This window comes from Pogonomyrmex barbatus, unplaced genomic scaffold, assembly GCF_055798465.1.
Source record: "Pogonomyrmex barbatus isolate J1 unplaced genomic scaffold, ASM5579846v1 scaffold2, whole genome shotgun sequence".
Lineage (NCBI taxonomy): Eukaryota > Metazoa > Arthropoda > Insecta > Hymenoptera > Formicidae > Pogonomyrmex > Pogonomyrmex barbatus.
Genome location: NW_028297116.1, coordinates 3,260,486 through 3,283,034, shown reverse-complemented (window position 1 = coordinate 3,283,034; position 22,549 = coordinate 3,260,486). Strand labels below are relative to the sequence as shown.

The 22,549-nt window shown below is 32.6% G+C and overlaps 3 protein-coding genes and 1 long non-coding RNA gene across 9 annotated transcripts; 2 read left to right on the top strand and 2 right to left on the bottom strand.

Moving 5' to 3' along the window:
• Positions 1 to 147: 147 nt before the first annotated feature.
• LOC105425331 (uncharacterized) lies at positions 148 to 2,800 on the bottom strand. Its single transcript, XM_011636056.2, has 2 exons — positions 916 to 2,800; positions 148 to 655 (listed from the first exon to the last, which is right to left on the bottom strand). Exons 1-2 carry the CDS (start codon positions 1,119 to 1,121, stop codon positions 433 to 435), a joined length of 429 nt encoding a protein of 142 aa, XP_011634358.2. The 5' UTR covers positions 1,122 to 2,800; the 3' UTR covers positions 148 to 432.
• A 133-nt stretch (positions 2,801 to 2,933) lies between these two features.
• On the top strand, positions 2,934 to 8,895 carry LOC105425471 (oxysterol-binding protein-related protein 2). 4 transcript variants are annotated; one of them, XM_089075989.1, is made up of 10 exons: positions 2,934 to 3,278; positions 3,719 to 3,917; positions 4,261 to 4,462; positions 4,543 to 4,652; positions 4,798 to 4,956; positions 5,235 to 5,435; positions 5,564 to 5,753; positions 5,836 to 5,952; positions 6,230 to 6,447; positions 6,666 to 8,895. In XM_089075989.1, exons 2-10 carry the CDS (start codon positions 3,886 to 3,888, stop codon positions 6,766 to 6,768), a joined length of 1,332 nt encoding a protein of 443 aa, XP_088932115.1. In that variant the 5' UTR covers positions 2,934 to 3,278; positions 3,719 to 3,885; the 3' UTR covers positions 6,769 to 8,895. The 4 variants fall into 4 exon arrangements, with proteins under 4 accessions (XP_088932115.1, XP_088932114.1, XP_088932113.1 ...); XM_089075988.1 differs by having other exon boundaries at positions 2,934 to 3,302; XM_089075987.1 differs by having other exon boundaries at positions 2,934 to 3,506.
• Positions 8,652 to 10,230, bottom strand: LOC148936582 (uncharacterized). The gene is made up of 2 exons (XR_016139028.1): positions 9,735 to 10,230; positions 8,652 to 9,654 (listed from the first exon to the last, which is right to left on the bottom strand). It is a non-coding gene; the product is annotated as an uncharacterized LOC148936582 (long non-coding RNA).
• LOC105425311 (tumor protein D54) lies at positions 9,330 to 18,144 on the top strand. Of its 3 annotated transcripts, none has more exons than XM_011636044.3 (6): positions 9,330 to 9,564; positions 14,838 to 14,968; positions 15,028 to 15,176; positions 15,597 to 15,656; positions 16,115 to 16,277; positions 16,466 to 18,144. In XM_011636044.3, exons 1-6 carry the CDS (start codon positions 9,546 to 9,548, stop codon positions 16,601 to 16,603), a joined length of 660 nt encoding a protein of 219 aa, XP_011634346.1. In that variant the 5' UTR covers positions 9,330 to 9,545; the 3' UTR covers positions 16,604 to 18,144. The 3 variants fall into 3 exon arrangements, with proteins under 3 accessions (XP_011634346.1, XP_011634331.1, XP_011634338.1); XM_011636029.3 differs by lacking the exon at positions 9,330 to 9,564 and adding an exon at positions 11,783 to 13,156; XM_011636036.3 differs by lacking the exons at positions 9,330 to 9,564; positions 15,597 to 15,656 and adding an exon at positions 11,865 to 13,156.
• Positions 18,145 to 22,549: the final 4,405 nt, after the last annotated feature.

Genomic DNA, 22,549 nt, shown 5'->3' with positions numbered 1-22,549 from the left:
ATTTTAACTATTAAATTAATAGCTATTTAATAATTATATATTAATTTAAAACTTTTATAAAATAAAAATAAAGTTTTAGTCTTTTTAGTAAAACTTTTATAATAACTATCACACACACAATACTAAATTAAAAAATGCAGAAAAGAGTTCAAATTGTTGATTAATAATAATTATAAGAGTAATTAAAAAATTTATTAATACATATAATTACAAGAAATAATTACAACAAATTGATATTAGCTCAAGATTGAACAATTGGATAAGTAGGATATATAAAGTCTGTTTTTATAGAAATTGAATGCCAGACATTTTTTTTAATACATATAATTACAAGAAATAATTACAACAAATTGATATTAGCTCAAGATTGAACAATTGGATAAGTAGGATATATAAAATCTGTTTTTATAGAAATTGAATGCCAGACATTTTTTAAGGATCTCGAAGAACCTCATTCAGACGGCGTCTCTCTTTGTCTGTTAGTAGATCCGGCACGACCAACATCTTCGGTGACATACCGATGCTGAAGACACGATCGATTCTCACACCGTCAAGAGCAAACATTTGGATCATAGTGAAATGCACGATCTCGCGATTCAGCTGCCGAAATGACTGTCGCTTAATCCTTTGCACGCGATGCCTGCAGACGACGTTGCTTAAAAATTGATATAATTAGTTACATAATTAAATATAAAGTACGCGTTTAAAATTAAACAATTTTCAGCTTTTAAGAAGCTTGTGCAACTCTCTTGAAATCTCATTGAAATTTTTCAGAATATCTGATTTAATAGAATTAACATCTTATATCAAATATAATAATATTTAATTAGGTACAGAAAATATATTCTTTTATATTTATATCTAAATATATACTTTTTTATTTATATCTAATTTGTCGATTGAATTAATTCTTACTAAGGCAAGGTTTTCAGACCGGTGTAGCTGGGATGAATCGAGACGTCGCTTCGATATAATTCCGGAAATAACTTCATATGTTTCGTGCGATACTTGCGAAACACAGGTTTCTCTTCCACTTCCTTTGATAGATCCTTCTGATCTTGAGAGTCTTCCGAAATCTCCAACGTTTCATTTTTTAACAGCGGATCGTCTTTCTTATTCATTCTCAGAATCTTTCTTTGACGATGTTAACTTTGATGATGTCTTGCCTTCTTTTTCGATCAAGTTAAAATATTAAATGCGATTCCATCATACTAACAAAAAATATTTTTGAGCGTTTTTTTTAATTAAATTTTTTCAAATTAATCTATTTTACGTTAGATTAATTTTAAATTAAACTTCACTGGGTTAATAAACGTGATACATTTCTGCAGGACCATATTTTTTTCTTCCATTTTTTTCACAGAAAACTTTAGTAGAATCACAATATTTTTTGTAAGATTTTAATCCTTTCTCAATAAAAATTATTTTTGAGGTCACAAAATTTGACAGATTCATTAAACGGGCGACGAACTCAACAGACTATTTGAGGAAAGTTGGCCGATCCGTTACGAAGTGAGCGCCTGTGCCTCGTACGGATATCGATTTGGTTTCCAGGTGAATCAATAGAGAATTCGGCTTATTCTTATTCTGAGTCGCCCAAAACATTGAATCCTTCACGCAAGACAGTAAAGACAAGAAGGGTTCATAAAATACCATTCAGTAATAAACAGAAAATAAACTACTTGGCCGATCGCCTTTTTTCGATCGCAGATTTTGAGTCGAGAATCCATAATTTCATGATTACAATTAAAAAAAATTCATTAAAGTTAAAGAACGAAATTCAGAGATGATAATAACAATAAAAATTGTAACATTCAAAATCAAAGAAATTTTGAAATTGTTTTCTGAACTTTGAAATAAAAAGCTAAGGAACAATTACGAGAATTAAAAGATCAAAAGTCCATAGAATCCTGTGATCCAAGCCATTTAAGAATGCTAAAAAATTGAACGTTTGAAAATTCTAAAATTCAAAAATTCAGAGTTAATTTAAGAAAGTTCCAAAACAATTCAAGCATAAATGCTTGAAAAAGGGGGGTGTAAGCTCAGCTTTCAAAATGCGACCCGATGGAAAGCGAGTCCTTTATCAGTTGCGATCCTTGCATTCTCAATGGTTCTTTCGTGAATGCTTTTCGTGCTTCGCGCCAATTTCATCGAGGGGATTGCACGCGATGAAGGTTTGTGGTCCCGGCAATGCATACGTATGGGGTATGCGTTAATTAAATTCATCTCGCGTTTTCCAGACGTTTTCGCGGACCATTCGATTGATGCGTGATGCGAACATCTTTCTCAATCGTAGGTGTTTGTTTCACGTTATTGAAACTTTGCTCTTTCCTCTCCGCATATATTGATTTTTTGTGTATATACAACAGGTATATACGATTAAATCGTAATGACGCAGTCCTCGATATTACTAATTAATTAAAATTACAGGAGTTGTGTGAGAGAACAGAATTGTAAAAGAAAATTTTCGTCCTTTATCCACTGTAATCTTTATGTAATTTTAAAATAAGATACGCGTTTGAAGAAAAATACTAATAATTCATTTTCCAAATAAAAAAATTTCTCATTAAAAATTAAATATAGTTTTCATTTTATTTTGCAGATAATTTATATTTTCTCTTAATAGTAAAATAAGCAAGAAGAATTAATTCGTCATCATTCATTAAATCGTCATGCATTTTTTAACCCTAAAGAAGATTAGACTTTAAGAATTAAAAGTCAATTAATTTTATTGACATTTTAAACTGTCACTTCTAAGAAATTGAGATCTTTTTGCAAATTTTAACTCGGTTCCTTCGTGAACGAATCGGTCGGTCGTCCCAACGGAAATCTTTAGGAGCTCAACGGTCATGCTCGGATTTATTGATATTTGCTCCAAAAGCAAAGGGGGAGCTCGTCGTCACGCCCGCAAGCTCAACAGTCTTGAGACGTACAGCTGATCACAAGACGAGGCCGAGATAACCGCGTCGTGATTTCCGATCAATCTTCTCCAAAATTCCTGAATGTCATGAGCGAGTGACGGCGAGTGTCAGACGATTGCGCGAATCTTCCGCGAGTGATATTATCAGAATCTTCAAGTCCACATAGTCGAAATAGTTGTTAGGATGTCGCCGAGATAGCGAGACAAAGCACTCTCTTCCTGTCTCTTTCTCTCTCTCTATCTCTCTCTTTCTCCCTCTTTTTCTCTCTTTCTCTTTGGAGAACAGGACGGTCCATTTAGATACTGCGAACTCCTCCTTCCCCCTTCTCGTTCCACTTTCGTCACGGAAGATTGAAAGGTCCGAACATCTGAAGATTGAAAGGTCCGAACATCTGAAGACCCACATCACACCTCACAATTCTAAGAATTGAATCTAATTTTCTTATCTAATTATCTAATTTTCTCTGATTAGAAAGAAATAGATTTTCCAAAGAATTTAACTCCACATTGTACGTTTTCAAAAAGATTGAAATGTACTAAGCTTTCGAAGAATCCGAGAACCGGCTTGCACTAACTTCTAACATAAGTAATTTGCACTAACGAATTTAGCCTTTCAAATTAGAGTTCAAGATCAATACTTTCATACATAGATTTACATAAAAAACTCAAATTTTTGATTAACTATCGAAAATCTTAGAACTTAAAAATCTACGCCACTAAACTAAGCTTTTGACTTTAAGAATTTTGAAAATACTAAAGCATTTAAGGATTTGCGAATTTTTTGTAAAAATTTTTCAGTGGAAAGATGCGATCGAATAATTTGAGTTCCTACGCGCTCTGTAATAAATCATAAAGCTTCATAATTATTAGTCGATGTTGATGGAAATCGAAGTATTGACTTACAAGAACGATAGATTGATAGCTCCTGCCATCGGGGCGCTCGATAGCCACAAGAGACCTTTACAATGGCCAACGAAAGGATATCAGGACGTTATAGGTTGGTATAACACACACACACACACACACACACATACACACACACACACACACACACACACACACACACACACACACACACACACACACACGCATATATTTTTTTATAATATTTTTTATAAACATTTAAATTTATAAATCTGAACTTTGAATTTTCGATCGCATTGAGAATCGTAAATAATCAAATAGAAATCTACTATTTTTCAAATAGAGAAATTTTGGAAGATTCAGCTTGTTTATTCGGTTCTTCACAAAACTTGTACAAATTAAAATTATATATAATTTTTAAATCTTTAACGAAATCTTTCATTTTATTTCTATGAGAGCACGTTTTGTTTTTCAAGAACATCTTTACCAGTTCCGGGTCATTCCGAAGTAAATCTTTGCTCGGTGACGCTGCAGTTGGGCAAAGACATCAGCAAGACCAGCATGCCGGTCATCTTCAACGAGCCTCTTTCTTTCCTGCAACGCGTCGCGGAATACATGGAATATGCTATATTGCTCAAGCAGGCATCCCAGCAGGAGTCACCGGTCTCGAGGCTTCAGGTACGCGGAAAATTACTTTTAATAGGAATAATAAATCAATAACCCGATACTATTAATAAATGAAATTAATGATTACGCAGTATGTTGCGGCATTTGCTGTAAGTGCTCTCGCTTCGAATTGGGAGCGCTTCGGAAAACCTTTCAATCCGATTTTGGGCGAGACGTACGAGCTAGAACGCGAGGACTTTCGGTGATTAATTATTTCACGGATTATATATTTATTAATGTACTAGTTAATTATATTACTAAAAAGTGACTTATTTTTTTATATTATTTAATTTACCATTTTGTTATATCACGCGTAGGAATTATTTTTTTCTTTAAATCTTCTTCAGGATAATATGCGAGCAAGTTTCGCATCACCCACCAGTATCGGCATTCTACGCCGACAGTGAAGACTTCATCTTTCATGGCAGCATCCATCCCAAACTGAAATTCTGGGGGAAATCGTTGGAAGTTCATCCGAAAGGGGTTGTCACAGTCGAATTACCTAAGTAAGTTTATAATTATAATTATAATAGCTATTTTATATACAATATAGCTATTTATTTTATATTACAATGTTGATATTGCCATTATTTCTGTTAATTTAATTATCTCAATTCACTATTACCAAAAATTAAAAATTAAGAAAGACTTTTTAAAGAAGAAATTTTTTTTTTAATTTAACTTAATCAATTATTATTAAGATTAAAAAATATTAAAAGAATTTTATCAAAGATTCGGAACTTTTTAAACGATACTCGATATGTTAATAGCTGTACTTGAATAGGTGGAAGGAGGCTTACACTTGGCAAAATGTCAATTGCATCCTTCATAATGTCCTGGTGGGTCAATTATGGATGGAGCAATCGGGTCCTTTGGAGATCAAACAACACGGAGGGGATAATCTGAAAGCTAAGCTATGCTTTATTAAAAGCACTCTGAACGGCAAGGACGTCCATCGCGTCGAGGGTTTTATAACGGATCAGGAGTAAGTTTTAAGAATTTTTAATTAGCAAGACAAACGCAAGTATAAAGAAAACTTTCATTTGTGTAATAAATTTCTTTGACTTTAAATGAAACGAAAGACTTTATTACTGTTTCTTTATATTTCTTCAGAAAAAGGAAGTTATTATTTCTTTATGGCCAATGGACTGAAGTTTTACGATCTTGCGCGCCTTCATTGTACGAAGAAATGATGGAGAAGATCAAATTGGAAGCTAAAAGTCCGCAAGGCAGTCCAGGTCATAAAAAAGTCCTAGCAAAGCTTCATAGTCTCAAAGTTGGGGCCTTCAAGCCTCTGCATCAGGTATAAAACAATTTTTGCTCACTAAATTGTTATATAAATATATATATACATTATGTGAAATGTATATTCTTTTTCTGTACAGGATGCAATAGATGAGTCCTTTGGCAGCACGGTCGTTGATGACGTTCCAATTGTGGACGAAATTCCAGGATCTACCACGTTGTGGAAAGTCACACCAAGACCGAGTAATAGTTCTGATGTTAGTTCAATCAAATTTACATCTCGAACATTTGATCATTAATTTTTTCTTAAATTTTATTCAAAGTCTAAAAACACCTAATATTTTTCTGTAATAAATTATTCTGTTATAATAATATTTCTTACATTATTCTTATTTATAATAGATTTATATCTCATGATATATGAATTCAATAGAAATAATATATATTGTATATGTATGTAAATAATGTATTTAATATATCTTATTTATACATGATTTTATTTATTTGCTGATACAAAAATACTGCGATTCACAGTATTATCAATTCACGACATTCGCGATGTCACTGAATGAGCTGGAAACCAATATGGGAGAGACATTGTGCCCGACCGATTCAAGATTGAGGCCGGATATCCGGAAGTTGGAGAACGGCGATCAAGATGGAGCAGCGTCTGAGAAAACTAGACTCGAGGAGAAACAGAGAAATTCTCGCAAAGCGCGTAAACAGAAGAAAGGACACGAATATGTTCCCAGGTATAATCTCATTTTTAAAAAGTACCTATTTAGAGTTAAAAAAAAATAAAAATTTAAATTAAAGGCTTTAAGAATTAAAATTTAATGAGAATTTAAAAAAAGAATGAAATTTTAATAATGAATAAATCAAAAACATTTATAACGCATAAAATCAATTAAATATTAATAATCTACGCTTTATCAATGCAATTGGTGATTTGGAAAACAAATTTGTGCAGGTGGTTTCAAGCCGGTACGAATCCTTATACAGGCCAGGAAGATTGGATTTACCTAGGCGGATATTGGGACCGTAATTACACCGATATCGAAGATATCTTTTAATGAAGACGAACTTCGTTAGCTTCCATTAACGCCCGGCGCCCGTGAGGATCGGCAATCGGGCGTCGTTAGTGCAAAGTTATAAATAAATTGCCTAAGAGGACAGGTGCGTAGATCAATGATAGACGCCATTAGAAATCGATGTCTTTGTGTAAAGTAATTAAAAGCAGATCTTGAGCGAGATACTTTCAGCACGAAATTGAAACTCGACGAGTTGCTGGGAATTTTTCCCACGCTCCTTGTCGTAGAAAAAGAGCGAATCGAAGATACAAGCGAATATTATTCGAAAATTGAGATTTGAAATTTCGTATTAACAGTTTTCGGGCATTCGATTGTATCATTAGTTCGCGTTTCCTGTCTTCGCCGCTATTTTTATAAGAGGCCAAGTTGGATAACCGGAAAGGCGATTCTCTCGTAGTCTACCCCTGCTTGAAGAAGCCAGTAGAGACAGAAACTGATTTGTAATTTATATAGAATGTTCCTAGATTGAGGAGATTTATTTCAGGTTTATGTAATTTCATCGCAAATTATCGTTCTTATCTCGGTTTCTCATTTAAATATTTATCTGCATATTAAACGCTTTTCTATCGATCTGTCAATTCAATCAACAAGTTACGTTTTTAACATACAAAAATCAATCTTAGTTCTATCTAAAACTATTCTTGTATATTTATATAAAAAATGTACGTAACAGAAATGTAGAAAAAAACCTTATATCTTTACAATTGCAAATGCAATCCAAAATTTAGATCGAAGAATGAATCATTTCGTAACAATAAAAACAAGATAGCAAATGATAAAAGACTTATCTATAAAGGCATATATTAGATAAAAAAGTCTGATATTACAAATATCAAAAATACGTATCGATTGTATCGACTTTCTTTCGTGTATTTTTATCGGACTCTTTGAGCAGGAACCTCGTAGATTTTCATGTAAATATACAGAAATTGTATAATACACCTGTACCAAAGCCAAACGGGCCAAACGACTTTTCGCGACAGTTTTGTATCAAGCAATAATTATTTGTCATAAACTTTGTGCATTCGGATTATTTTCGACATTCAATTTGAAGCAAAAAATTGCCGAATTTCAATCGTCGAGATGCCATGTTGAAAATAAGCGAGATTTCAGAATCCACGAATTTTGATGCCAAGGATTCTAAAGTCCGCGAATTTAAGAAAGCTAAATCCGAAAAATAAAAACTACAAAAAATCAACGGAGAGATTTAAGAAACAAAACTTTAAAAAAACGTAAAAATTCCGTCTAAAAATGTAAAAAGGCACAAAGAATCTAATATATATTTGCCGAAGAAATTATATTATTGCTTCCAGATAAATGTATCTTTTGCGCGATAGAAGCTTCCTAGGGCAAATCTTCAGACACGTGTTACGTGCCAAGTTGTGTGTATGTGAAACAAGCTTAATTTAGAAAGGACGACAATAATTTGGGGTTCTCGAAGCGCCAAATGTGTTTTAAACCGAAAACATTTGAATTCTAAACGTGGTATGGAATAAGCTAGAAAAGCTCTCTTAAAACCAATCAATCCGTTGAAATTTTTCTCCCCTTTCTGAAGAAAAAAATATAGCAATCAAAGAAATTAAAAACGAGAGAGAAAAGATAAATTAAAATAATAAAAAGCTTCTTTTCGTAATTTTAGAGTTAAGATATTTGTTGGATAGTGTTTTTAAATTCGGTGTGATTGGGAATTTAGTTCCCTCGATAATCCCATCTGGTCTGTCGAAGCCGATCATAGCTGCTCCAGTCTCGAGTTCACGGTCTGTAGATGATAATTTGTGGCTGATAAGCAGAATCGCATAGCCTTCAAGTATACGACTGCGTCACTTCAATCGCGAGTTTATATTATTAATATAAATACATGAGTGCACATAGAAGAATACATATCCGACACCCGATAGGATTTCTATGTGAAGAAACGGCGAATATTTACGTATTATGATAATCGTATGCTGATAACGATAACTATCCGGATTACCTCTGAGAACCTTATTATTATTAACAATTATCGCGCACGTAATTTATAGGAACTTGTTGTGTTTGCGTTGCATAGATCACGCCGGTGTGTAACTGTACATAGATAATATTAGAAATAAATGTTGTTAAAAAAGAGTTCTTTCCGTATCTCATATTTATTTCACAAATTTAAAAGCCCAGCAACTCGATTGATTTTATCTAGAAATTAATTTGACGAAAAAAATTAATTTAACAGAGAGAAACTTAGAAAAAGAGCTAAAAATTTTAATCACTTGATAATCTATATAATTATAAATCGTAAAAATCGTAAAGCACAATTATTATAAATTTATACTATCTTATTTTTATATTCTTTATTATTAGGTATTTTAAATTATCGTATAACGAATAATTAGATTTAACATTGCATATATACAGTACATAAAATCTTTAATCAATATGAATTTTATATTTTTGTATTCCAATAAGATATAAATTGTAGCATCATTTATAATTACACTTATCACGGTATTATTATCAAATCTCTCCGCCGAATCGTCCTAGGCTTTACCAAACGCATACTAGACGGCGCCATTAGCAAGCGCGTTTCCAATATGGCCGCCGGCGCTCAGCCAGTTCACCGTCGAGACGAGATCGATCGATCTGTTCTCGGTATCGAGGAACGTATGCTACTTTCCGCTTCCTGGTGAGCCAATTTGTGACGCTTGAGACAGCTGATCTTTTTCGCACGGTCGACGAAAATCGTCATTTTTTTCTCCAACTTTGCGCCGCGAGACCACCCGAAAATGAGCAACGTACCAACAGGTGAGACCATCAATTTCGTCGTCCGCTTCGACTTGATCGAAAAATCAATTATTCATAGAATCGCTCACAATTAAGCCTCGTGATAGATCGCTATCGTTCGAAAAGTTAAGAATTAGCCGACGTAAACTCGTCTCAAGAGTACAAGAATAGTCAGATGATTAAATTCTAACCTATTGATACGCGTCATCCGCTATCTTGACGTTTCCAGCAACGACCTTGTGAACTCGTCCGTTTGTCTGTGCGTGTGTTTATGCGTGCATGCGTGCGAGTAGCCGGCGAGTTTCCATACGAGTCTACATTTCTCACATTTTTCTTCCTTTTTTGCGTTGCATTAGTTAACATCCGGTTCTTTGATATTTATCGTAAAATGAATCATGGAGCAACTTTGATAATAAATGCATTTCTCGCAAACTTTTTAAATCTATATTTAATTTTCAAATACATAATAAATGAATCTTGTGTGCGATATCGTTAAAATAAAGTATTACCAATTATAATTATTATAATAAAGATAAAATAGAAATATTGTTACAAGAGAGAAAAATTCCGAGTTTTTCGCAGAAATAAAAGTAGGAAGTAAAACAGAGGATGTAACTAACACAGTAGATTACGATAATAATGCGGGTGCAGCTGCACTGATTATAGCCAATTCTCTTCACTTTGTTCTCTTCCCTGGAAAAATTTAACTGTAATTTATGTTCTTTGATAAAATATTCTTGGCTAAGTTTATTATCTCAAGCAAAATATTATCTCTCGAAAAAATATTTTTTTCGAAGAATTTTTTTAGATATTTTTTTTTTCAAATTTTTCCAGATATTTTTTTTCAGATAAGAAATATGTATCATGCAAAAATTAATGCAGACAATTTAGGGCAAATGATATTAAAGAGAAAAACGGCAAGCAAATGAAGGTAAATATTTTGTTTAAAACCTTTTAGCTTAAGATAATGAAAAATTAACAGTACTGAACAGAAGAAGTCTAATTGAAGATGTTAAGAGAGATATTTTAGACAATTAAACAACTTTTGTCAGATCGAAAGTTAGAAATCAATTTTCAAGACTTCTGTTTCTTCCTGTTTCAACATATGATATTTATAATAAATGCGAAATGAGATGATCGCTTTTAAACACGTGCCACTGAGTATGGACGAGAACTCGCCACTGAGTTGGATCGATAAACCAGTTTGCTGAAAGTCCGCGAAGTTTCAAGAACTTTTATTATACATCTTTGTCACGCTTCCGCGCTTTCGTCATCGATCGCAAAAACAAACGGAGCACTCCAGCGAGAAGGTCGATGAACCAATCAGAGCGCTGGATCGGATCTAGTTTCTCTCTTTCTCTTTCTCTGTCTTTCTCTTTATGACTATCTTTAACCTACTTTTTCTGTTTTATATCCGTTGCTTAAATAGAATGCATGGAAACATGCATACGGAATTAAATCACGTACGACCGAGTGTCATAAGTATCCGGAATTTTAAGACACTCAGTAGAGATCAAGTTGAGCGCGAGATGTTAACAAGAATTAGCGAGAGTCTCTTAATTAACGTGCTGGGTTTCAAGAAAATCTCGCTTGGAACGCGTAAATATATATCACAGAGAAAGTCAAATCGAACAATGACTGTCGCATCAAAATAAATTAATTAAAATTTCTCGCAGGGATTTATCATTATTGATGTATTAGAGAAGATAAAAACTTAGTTTTCGACTGCTATGGTTTCAATATCCGTAAGTAAACAGTATGCAGCCAACGAAGACCAAGAAATGATTTATTGGATTTATTTAATGTATTCAAAAATAATGAAAAGTTAATTAGCGTCTAAAATCCTGTCCGATTTACTTATCATTCATTAAACATCCGGTTTATATGTATAAATATTTAATTAATTAATTTATAAAAAAAATAACGGCATGTAGTCAGTAGCAGAAAAAAGTCTGTTAAATTTATATTTTATATATATATATATATATATATATATATATACATAGATTTTTATTTCAAGAGAATTTATTTTATGTATTATATATATTTTATATATATTTTTTTTTCTATTGAATTTACCTTAGTTTTATAAATCTGTTAAAAACTTGGGAGCTAGGAGCTAGGTTTCTGTCTTCTTGTCTTTTTCTTTTCTTCTTCTTTTTTTTCTTCTTTTTTTTTATTTTCGAGGTAGATTTCCGAATCATAGAATCACAGTATCAAGTCCCCTCTATTCTTCGATGGAGAACCAAGGCCACCTGTCCATTCCCTCCTTTCTTTTTCCCCTCCCTCCTCTCGCTTCCTCACTCCTCCTTGTTTCCCTCTAGAGCAGAGCGAGAACCCGCTCGATTTCTCTGAAACGTGGTGGCGTCTTCGTGATCGGCAACATCGGCGTCGTTCTCAAAGCACAGCTGTTAGTCGTGTGTGCATGCGTCGACGCACGTGATCGCGTTTTGCAAATCGTCCCGAATTTGCACGGATTGCAAAGTCATCAGATCATGCATCGCGACGTAGATCCGGAAATCGATCTCGTTGGAAGGAAAGTTGAACGCACAAATTTTTAAATTATTGCATTATTTGGTATTTCCTAGTAAAATATGAGCGATTAAAATGTGTGATAAATTGATTGTGATAAATGTGAAGTCGAAAGTCCGTTTCTGCTAAAATTGTGTGAGAAGATACATGCTAATCCTCCCGATAATTACTTCATCTTTAATCCTGGATTATGTCAATATTTTATTATGATTAGTACAATGTGCAATATGCGAAATTAAAATTATAGATGAATCTTTATTCGCAAGATATATTGTTAAAATATTGTCGGAAGATTGCAGTAAAATATAGAAGAATGATTTTGCAATATAATCTTGAAACAAGATTTTGAAGAGAAAAGGAAATCTCAAACTGGTTTGCTGGTGAGAATCGTTAACACAAACTATGAAAAGCAACTATGAATTGATATTGAATCTGAGCATTGATATTAAATCCTTCAAATCATCGATATTTCCTGTCCGAAACATTCAATGAAGCTTTTCTGGAGCTTGTTTCTGAAAACAAAATTCATACAGTTTTGAGAGGAATCAGAAAAAGCAATTGTAATCTATAGATATATTTGTTTGGAACAAGATTTTGAAGGAGAAGTTTAGAATAATCTCTTGTGTCTTCTGGACCATGAGAAGCAATATGGCGAATCCTAAGCATTCTATAGATCCAAGAACCATTCAATCGCGCGGGAAAGTTTGCCAGGAACATGGTGAAGAGAACTGTCCGAGCGAGAATGAACGTGAATTCGAATCGTTAGAATATGAGGAAGATGCATATTACTCGAAGCTAACAACAACACCGAGTTTTGATGACATTGACGAACTCGATGACGACGAAGTGGATGAGTTAGTGGTTCATTGTTGGCGCGACTCTAATGGCGAAATCGATGAAATTGTCGTGGATGACGGCAACTTGTCCGTCGAGAGTGAATTTTTGTCACAGGAAGAGTTACGTGACGGCTGTAAGAAGAAGAAACGATCGATTCGCGTGATCTTCCAGGATCTTTCCAAACCTTACCTCGCCAGGATCAGCAATAGTCAGAATTACAAGAAGCTCCTCGAATTAATAAAAGGTGCTAGGAGTAACAAGAAAAATTCTTTTATCGCTTTTAATTTTGTTCGTCATTTTGCGATAAACAATATTACGAATATTTGCTAAAACCTTGATGAAAATCAGGATGCATTCGTAAATAATTTCGTAGTATCTTACAAATATCAATGACGTAGAATTAATGTTTGAAAAATTATGACCAAAAAAATTAAGAAATTCTGAATAGAATGTAAAAATAATGTAAAAATAAATGAGAATGTTTATTAAATTTATTTAATTAATTATTTAAAAATTGTCAAACTTGTTTGACAATAATTGGAAAAAATATTGATATCAAGATGTTAAATGTTAAAGAAAATGTGAGTGATTAAATAAAAGACTAAATTTTGATGTTAGAATTGAAGAATTATAATAGGTAATAGAATATCATTTATAACTGAATAAGTGAATGTTAATTGTTTAAAATAATTATATAATATTATTCTAATAATTATCATATATTGCAAGGATATTTATTCACTTTTCTTTAGATCTAAATTCTTTTTTTTATTCTTTTTTTTTTATTATTTTTAACTTTTTAAACCTAAAACTTTATACATTCGTATAGATTTGTAAATTTTTAAATTAACAAGATATATATTTAATTTCTAACATAATAATTGTATACTTTCACATGAAAAATTTTGCGGTTACAGTGCAATTTCTCGGCGTCGATTAATTTCTTCTCGACGTGTGAAAGTACACGAAAAAGGATCCTGAAATTATCGCGTACAGCGATGTGGAAACATACTTCTAATTTTTCTAGATTGAGGTTTCGCTCTGCTGAAACTGCAAAACTCCGCGCATTCTTTTGCAATCTTACGAAACCGGAACAATCGGAATCATTCGTTCGAAATTTAAACAATCATTTCCTGTAAACGATTGAAAAATTACAATTGGTTGCATTCCTATTCTCATATTTTCATTTTAACGCAATCGTTAGATACATTTTATTTTGGGATTGTAAAATTGTCTACAAAATATACAAAATTAAGTTAATATTGATTTGATTGAAAGAATTATCTATTTATTATAAAAATTGTTTGAAATGTTGGAATTTAATTAGAGATGTCCTTAATTGAAAAATATTTATTTTTATTTTTTTTTAAATTAATTTGACAATTTTTTTAGAGAATTGTAATCTTAAAATTATAATGTATTCTGATTTACAATTGATGACAATTATAAGGAGATTTACAATTGTACGGAATTTTTTACTCAACCTGCTGATACTATTCAGATAAGATTTTTGGCATATATTTATAATTGATTTTATTATTTCAAACAAATTTATAAATAATTTATAAATTTTATTATAAATTGATAAATAACAAATATGATATGAATTATATTATTTAAGATCAGATATTTTTTTAATATTATTTAATCTTAATCCTTTAGTTTTTAAGTTTAATTTTTTCTAATCTTTAGTTTCTCTGGTTTAATTTTTATTATTAATTTTAATCTTTCGGTTTAATAATTTTTGTATTGCATATGGAAAATTATTATTCGAAATTTTCTGTAAAATATAAATACTACCTTTTCATATGTAACATAATAATTATAATCTGTTAGCAAGAAAAGTGATCCTTTTGAGCAGTCAGCGTGACCGTCATGGTAGCATATACCTTACGACTAATTTACTTTCTACCCTTTTATTCCAGGAGAAGACGCCTCGCTCCACTCGGCCGGTTCTCTGTCGCCATCATCAGATAACATAGCGAATGAGCTTCAAGGACTCTCTTTGGAGGAGCAAGAAAAACAGAAAGCCGAATGGAGTGCCCAGTTGGCAAAGGTAAGTCTCGGAGACCTAGACAAATTTTAAGGAGGGAAAATAACAAAAATCGATTTCAGGTTGAAGAAGAGATTCAGACTCTGAGACATGTTCTCGCCAATAAGATCAAGGTTTCGCAAGATTTGAAGAGGAAGCTAGGTATCAGCGTTTGGAAAGAACTTACCGACGATGTCAATCAGGGAATCAAGAATGTTAAGGAAAGCCAGATGTACGTTTCTTATTGTTTGCTATCTTTGCATGTTTCCTTGATACACCTTATACATGTACTTTATACACTCTGCACTCTACACTCTATAGTTTATTTATAGAAGAAGAAGAAGTGGATAGAAAACCGTAATAGTATCACTGGACTATAAGATGAAATTTATTAAACTAGCGAAATATTTCATCGTATGACAGTAAAATATTAACGCGTATATATACAAATCGTATTTTCCAAATCTTGTTATTTATTTCCGAATTTTTATTTTCTCTTATCTATCTTATTTCTTTCGTCTCTTCGTTTTCATTTTTGCAAAACAACAGTCATTCTTTTCAACAACAATGAATGTCGTATTCCACTTCTTCTCTTCTTTAGACACACATAGAAGCATTGATTTCTTTGACTTTTGGTTGGGTTCTCATTCAGTTATCACAACATCGGCGAGAAACTCGGTCGCTTAACCAGGACAGTCTCTGCGAACAGTTTGTAAGTACGCACAAAGCGTCACATTTTTTCTCGTCGCAATCCAAGTTTTGTAAATTTTGCATCATATTAGCGATAGATATTTGCGTATAAAATGCTTATGAAACTGACCGTCAACTTTATTCTCAAAGTGAACAATACAATATGCTGCTCAAATTTGACTGATCTACTTTGGAAATATTGTGTAATAATAATATTGCGTATTAATATCTTAATTTTTATCATTTAAATTATTGACGCAAATATCTTCAACACAGTATAGAATATCGTTCACACCAGCTTGAAACAAAAACAAAGTTTAACACAACAAATGCTAATGTTATGTAACAGTTTGTGTACAATACTATGTATAACATTAAAAATTAATTAGCGCAGTTGTTGTTTTCACAGAAGATAATCTACAGGGAAGATCAGTGTTGTTTATTGTTTTAACAACAGTTCGTTTTTTTTTTTCATATCAGGTACCAAAAGACAGAATCTGTACTCAAGTCTACGGCTGAAAAGACGACGAGTATTCTGGGTGGCTTTGGTAGTGGCATTTCTATGAAACTGGGTCAGATGCGCAATTCTGACAGCTTCCGATCATTGGAGGAAAGGGTTGGATCTGCCTGCGAGAATATTAAGGTAATTAAATTGAATTAATTTTATTAAAGAAAATTAAAGAAATATTTTTATTAAGCGATTAAATAATTTACTACATGCTAAATTTGTACTTCTTAAAATTACTAATTATGGAATTATAATTTCTTCTATCTTTCTATTATTTCTTCTATCTTTTAGCTAAGAATTCAAATTTTTTTTTCTTTTCACAGACAAAAGTTGTGCCTTCAAGATCCGGCTCAATGCAGAGCTTTGACGAGGCTCTTCGAGAGTCCGAAGCGATGAGGCGCGCATCCGCAGGTCCGACGGCTACCAGCCCAACTATTCCCGAGGACAAGATGCTTTCTTAGAATCTGAAGCTGCGCGAAGTCCGCGCGTCTCCTGCGCGCGATACGATGTGCTGATACCGCGCTATGTTATTACTACGTCTACTACAATCGCTATAGCGGGCCAAATGGCGTATCCTTGCACGTCGGATGAGTCGTTCGATACTTCGCCCAATCGAGACTTCGCCGCGAGCACGATCGTCTACAAGTACTATCCTACTCTATCCAATAAAAAAATATATATTTTTCTTGCACACCATTCCCCACGCCATTCCCCTCGCAGGATCGCCTTTCTCTGGGCTACTCTCAGGACATTCTTGACGAAAAATGTCCCTCGCAATTTTTATACTCGATATTAAAGAGCGAGTATTCAACGATCTGTTTTCCAAATAATGAAATGCCTTTTAACATTTTTTTATAATTGTGAGCTGTAAATACAATAAAAATATATTTGGAGCTCGAATTGGAGCTAGCTTATTTACGAGCGCCGCAAGAGAAACTTAATTTTGAATTAAGTTTACTTAATAAAGTTGATAATACAATTGTGAAAAAATTTGCGACATACGATTTCTGTATAATTTTCACCACTGCACGATATACTATCGTTAATTATTCTTTTTCTTTCTTGTTAGCAATTGTATTTAATTGTATTGTCAGTTTTTAAATTCACATAAAAAAACACATTTATCTTTGCAGACATGTTTCATAATTTTTGGCACTCGAAATTTATATATTATTGATGTTTTAAATCGATCTGATAGAACTGCCAGAAGTAAATATCTTCAATGATATATGACGAATGACCGTCCACTGACAATATTTTACATTGTTTACTAAAACTTTTCACTATGCAAATTTAATTAGCGTGAGTCATTTGAGACACGTCATTCAATCTGCCAACTGGCAAATCTAATAGAAATTTCGAGAAATACATTGTAAACTTTTATTTCTTTCTGTTTGTCTAATTACAAGAAATTTGAGCAAAGTGAGAGAAAGATTATTGTATAAAGTTTATGCAAATAAAGCTTGTTATAGATAATGGAATCAAGTCATAATGATAAAGAACGGTTTTTCATATACCGGTGGTGATTTCATTGAAAATCATGCAGAATGAGTTATCGAAACAGAGCAGACAAAAATCTTATTTTGAAATGATAATTTTTCTTCTTTAAAGAAGATATTTAACTGTTCGGTTTTCCGATGATTCATTTTGTATATTAAAATATTATTAAAAAAAAATTGTTTCCGATTTTCGATTTCACGAATGAATTTTAAACGCGCAAATAATATAATGATCAAAGTAGCACAAAATTCGAGAAATATTTTGTATTCTAGCTTTGTATTCTAGCTTTATAGACTGATTGTCGACGATACACGACGTATGTGCTTGTTAACATTAGAAAATAGAATAATAATTTACATGCGAATCTGCGAAAGGAAGCTTGTGTGTGTTGCAGAGGAAATGATTGAACGCTATTGACAATAATTTTCCGTGATTCGTCGATAATGTCTATCGCATAACACTTTGTTCATATTGATAAATAAATTATTTTACGATGCTAAAAGTTATAGATACACTCATCTTTCGTAAATTAAAGAATTTTCAAATCTTAACAAATGAATATTACAATATAATCTCGAATAATATATCATCGCGATTTTTTTTTTAATATTTGGAATAGGATGATAAATTTCGAATTTCAATTTATTTAGACACTTCAATATTTTATTAATGTTGTAATTTTTTTACTGACTAATAGCAGGTATGTTAAAGTTTGAACTTAGTCTGCATTTAGCTACGCTAAATGCTTTTTTTTTACGATAATTCGATATTTTAATTCTTGGTATTCAAGATACATTGAATTTTATCCATATTTCGGATCCATCGCGAGATTATTATTGATTTCAAGTGAATTTATTGCCACCAAGTGGCGCCAACGATCCGCCATTACGTGCGAACGACAGCGTCGCATTCTTTGCGCTTGTCGAAAGAAATTGAAAGCGAGCGAATAGAAATTAGATCAGGAGAGCGAAATTATATTAAATCAGCATATGCAAAGATAATGTCCGTTTCTCCGATTCATTTCCAGTTCCGAAGGGGAACATCGTTGAACTTTGAAGAGCGTATGGACGTTCCAAAAGAGTAAAGCCGGTTCAGGATATCTCGATGCAGTTGATGCAATTTGGTGAGTAAACTTGTTTGCTATTATGCTAATTATTGATATGACCGTTTATCGCTCGAGGGACGTAACGGTGAAATTACACCTCCTAATTTGGGAACCAATTTGTGTAATCTGCCGATTTAAATCGATAATATAGTGATATATAAGGTGTTCCAAAAGCGCTCGAGAACATATATCTGATGGACAAATTCTTCTATGAATAAAAATTCTTCTATGAATAAATGTTTCTGACAATTTGTTTAATCTATCTTATTTTAACTTAGCCACTTATTCACAAAGATTAATTCGATAAAATATAAGGATCATTTAAGTAAAAGAATTTTACGTCATAATCGATAATTTTTCAGAAAGTTTAATGAAGCATCTATTTATTTGTCCATGAAGATTTCAAGACTAAGGCGTAGAGTGCTCTAAAAATATTGATATTCTTTGCTTTATGACTGTTTGATTAAAAAAGTGTCGATTGAACATCAGGCGTCTTAAGCGTCTCGTCTTTTTCTTTTTATAAAAAAGCATATAAACCTTTATTAAAACTAAGTACAAAAATAATAGGTACATCTCTTCATTCTCCTCGTCTAAAATCTCTAAATTGCTATGCCGGCTGGTCCGCCATTCAAAAACTATTTAAATCACTTGTACACTCGTGAGCAAACAGCGAAGAGTATCTCTGCCGAAAGATGATACAGAGTGTGCCTTCCTCCTCATATAGACTGTTTTATAGAATTTTTTCGCCATTTCTCTAAACTACTAAAAGATAGACTAACAAAAACAGAGAGCGATTATATACCAAGATATTGAGTCGATATTGATTAATTTATATAATTAATCCACAAGTTCGATTAGAGAAACATACGATCCTTGCTTCGAATCGTCTGCAATTCCATGCCATCATACATCACACTGTGATTATCGTCGTCACTTTTCATTCGTTCGACTCTTCGGCAAGTTCGGAGAAGCCACGACGGAAGAGTTTTGTTTATGTGTAAAAATATTTCTCATTGACGATAAGTTGCTCGAAAAAAAGTTTCGTACACATATATTGCAATTTACTTTCGATATAAACCGTTTCGTTTGAGCCATAGCTCGTCTCGTAAATCGCTCGATGAGCCTCGCGATTGCCGAATTACGAGAAAAGTGTGATATACCCGCGCAACGGGTCGGACTCTAAGATTTCAAAACGAGTCTTATGTACGGATCTTTAAGAGAGAATCAAGGGAAGGAAAAGTCGATACAACTGTGAAAAAGATAACGTATAACGCACGTGGGTTGCTAATGTATACATATACATACATACATACACATATATATATATAAAATCATATATATTTGAATATCTTTACGTATAGAGAGAAACATGTATTATATTTATATATATATATATATATTACGACTTCGTTAACAACATAAAATGTAATTATTCACATAACACAATAATTCGTGATATAATAAAATATCATAACGATCTGCTTTTGTACTGAGTAGGCCGACGCGCATACAAGGGTGTCCGCATAATTGTTTCAACGACAGATTTTCCAAATTTTCAAAGCCGATTTTCATCGGTACAAATTCCACATTCCACAGTTTTAATTTAAGTTTTAAATTATAAGATTTAAAAATAATAAAGCAGATTATAAGATACAGTATAAAGCACATTTAAAAGTATTCATTTTTCTTATAACTATTTTGAGTTTTTTAGAAATTTAGTATAATATAACTATATACATAATTTTTAGAATATGTTTTAAATGATTAATATATATATATATATATATATATATATATATATATATAATTTTATACTAGATTTTTATCTTTTTTTAAATTAAAATTTTTTTATTAAAAATTACATTGTTGCAACAATCGATTTTAAGTATTTCAGAAAATTTGCCATTGAAATATCTTTAATATGCGACCACTCTTTACATAATATATAATATATATCTCATTAACTTCTTCGGGATGTGCAAATGTTTGCATTTTTTCCGTGCATTTTACTAGCTAAATGGAATTCTTCGACTCTCTAACTTTGATTCACGATCGAGACGAAGATCAAACAGCCACATTTTAGCTAAATGCGCACATTTACCTCTCCTCATTGAAAATTAATCTAGAAATTTTTTTTGTCGCGCGGCCCTCGACCGCTTTGAGTATTATTACATTGTATTAAAAGAAATGGAAAAAAAGGACGTCTCCTACATTTACATTCTCGTTACCATGGTAACCTCGGGATTCGGATTCGTATCCTTAACGGACCGGACAGCCGCCACATTATTTCTAAGATTAGCTTTACGTACGTACATGCTAGGCAAAGTATAGGCTGAGAAGAAAGTAACATTAAACTTAAGAACGTGTCTCGAACGTAAGGAAAGATCTCGTGGATTCTCGAGTATTAAGGATCTGAGAATCCGAAGACTCCGATGAGTATTCTCTTACATGCGATATGATTAACGAAGTGGCTTTCGACACATCATCAAGAAATAAATAACATTGCGATATTTCGTTTAAAATGAACAGGCTGTGTAGAAAATAAATATTTTTTTATGAAATAAAAGATTTTTCTTTTCGGACAATTTCAAATTTTATTCTTAATTTCACAGTATGTAATATTGTTTTTTTTTTCTTTCCTGAATTTTTAAAAGTGATTTAGATATAGAAAAAGGAGATATGTATTATTAATAAACAAAATATTAAAATTATTTTAAATTAACATTATTTTCCTGAAAAGAAATTATACGAAATATAGAAGCTAGACTTTTTTATCACATTTATATAATTTCAGATTATTTCATTATTATCTGTGTAATAAAATTCTTTAGAAAAAAAAAAAAAAAAAACAATAAGATAACCATCTATGATAATTCGTAATGTTTTCTATCAATAACTCGTTTTCTTCTTCATTTGCGTCACGCGATTCGTTCATGGCGACCTTTGCGTTGCTCTTTTCGCGCAATCTTCCATCTATGGAGATCATTGTTGTAAGACGGGGTGTGCCACACCTCCGTCTTACCTTCAGGAGATTAACAGACTTATGTATTCAACTCTTAAACGATTAGTTAATGGTAAAACTCACTATGTCACCAAATTTCAAACAATGAAAAAAAGAGAAATAAATAAGAAACTTTTTAAATTTATGACGACTTGTAAATTTACAATTTTCAGATAATAAATATGAAATTACTAATAGCCAAGAAAGGATCTCGTTTCCTAAAGATCCTTCAGGCTCATTAACCCTCAAAGACATCGTACTGATTGTACGTCGTCGTCGTTGTAACGATGCCGCTTTCCTTTCGCGATCGCGAGATCGAGGGATCGATCGCGTGGCCAATTCGCCGTGCGCGGTTGATTAGAAGCGGGATTAGGGCGGGTCGCAATCCGATTCGACAAGATTGGTGAAAGTCGCGGCATCGGTGATGCTACGACGGCGGTGACTTTAAACACCCCCTTATAAGGATCGCTCTCATCATCGCGATCTTTAAGTACCCTAGACGTGATGAAGCGCTGCCCGTAATAACGCCCTTATATCGAGGTGTCCTACAAACCAAGCGAGCCGGACCCCCCTTTCTATAACGATCACGATATCCAGCATGTGACCCAGTTTACCCGGTTCTTTAATTAACGTATTTATTTAGAGATTAAATTTAATTTTTCAGCAGTTAAAAGTAATCTAGAACGAATTACTACAGCTATTGACTTCAAAGAGAATAATAGCTTCCAACCATTACGATTTAAAATATCACAAAGCGGACGGAAAAGATTTACAACTTTTAATTTAGAAATATATTTTGTA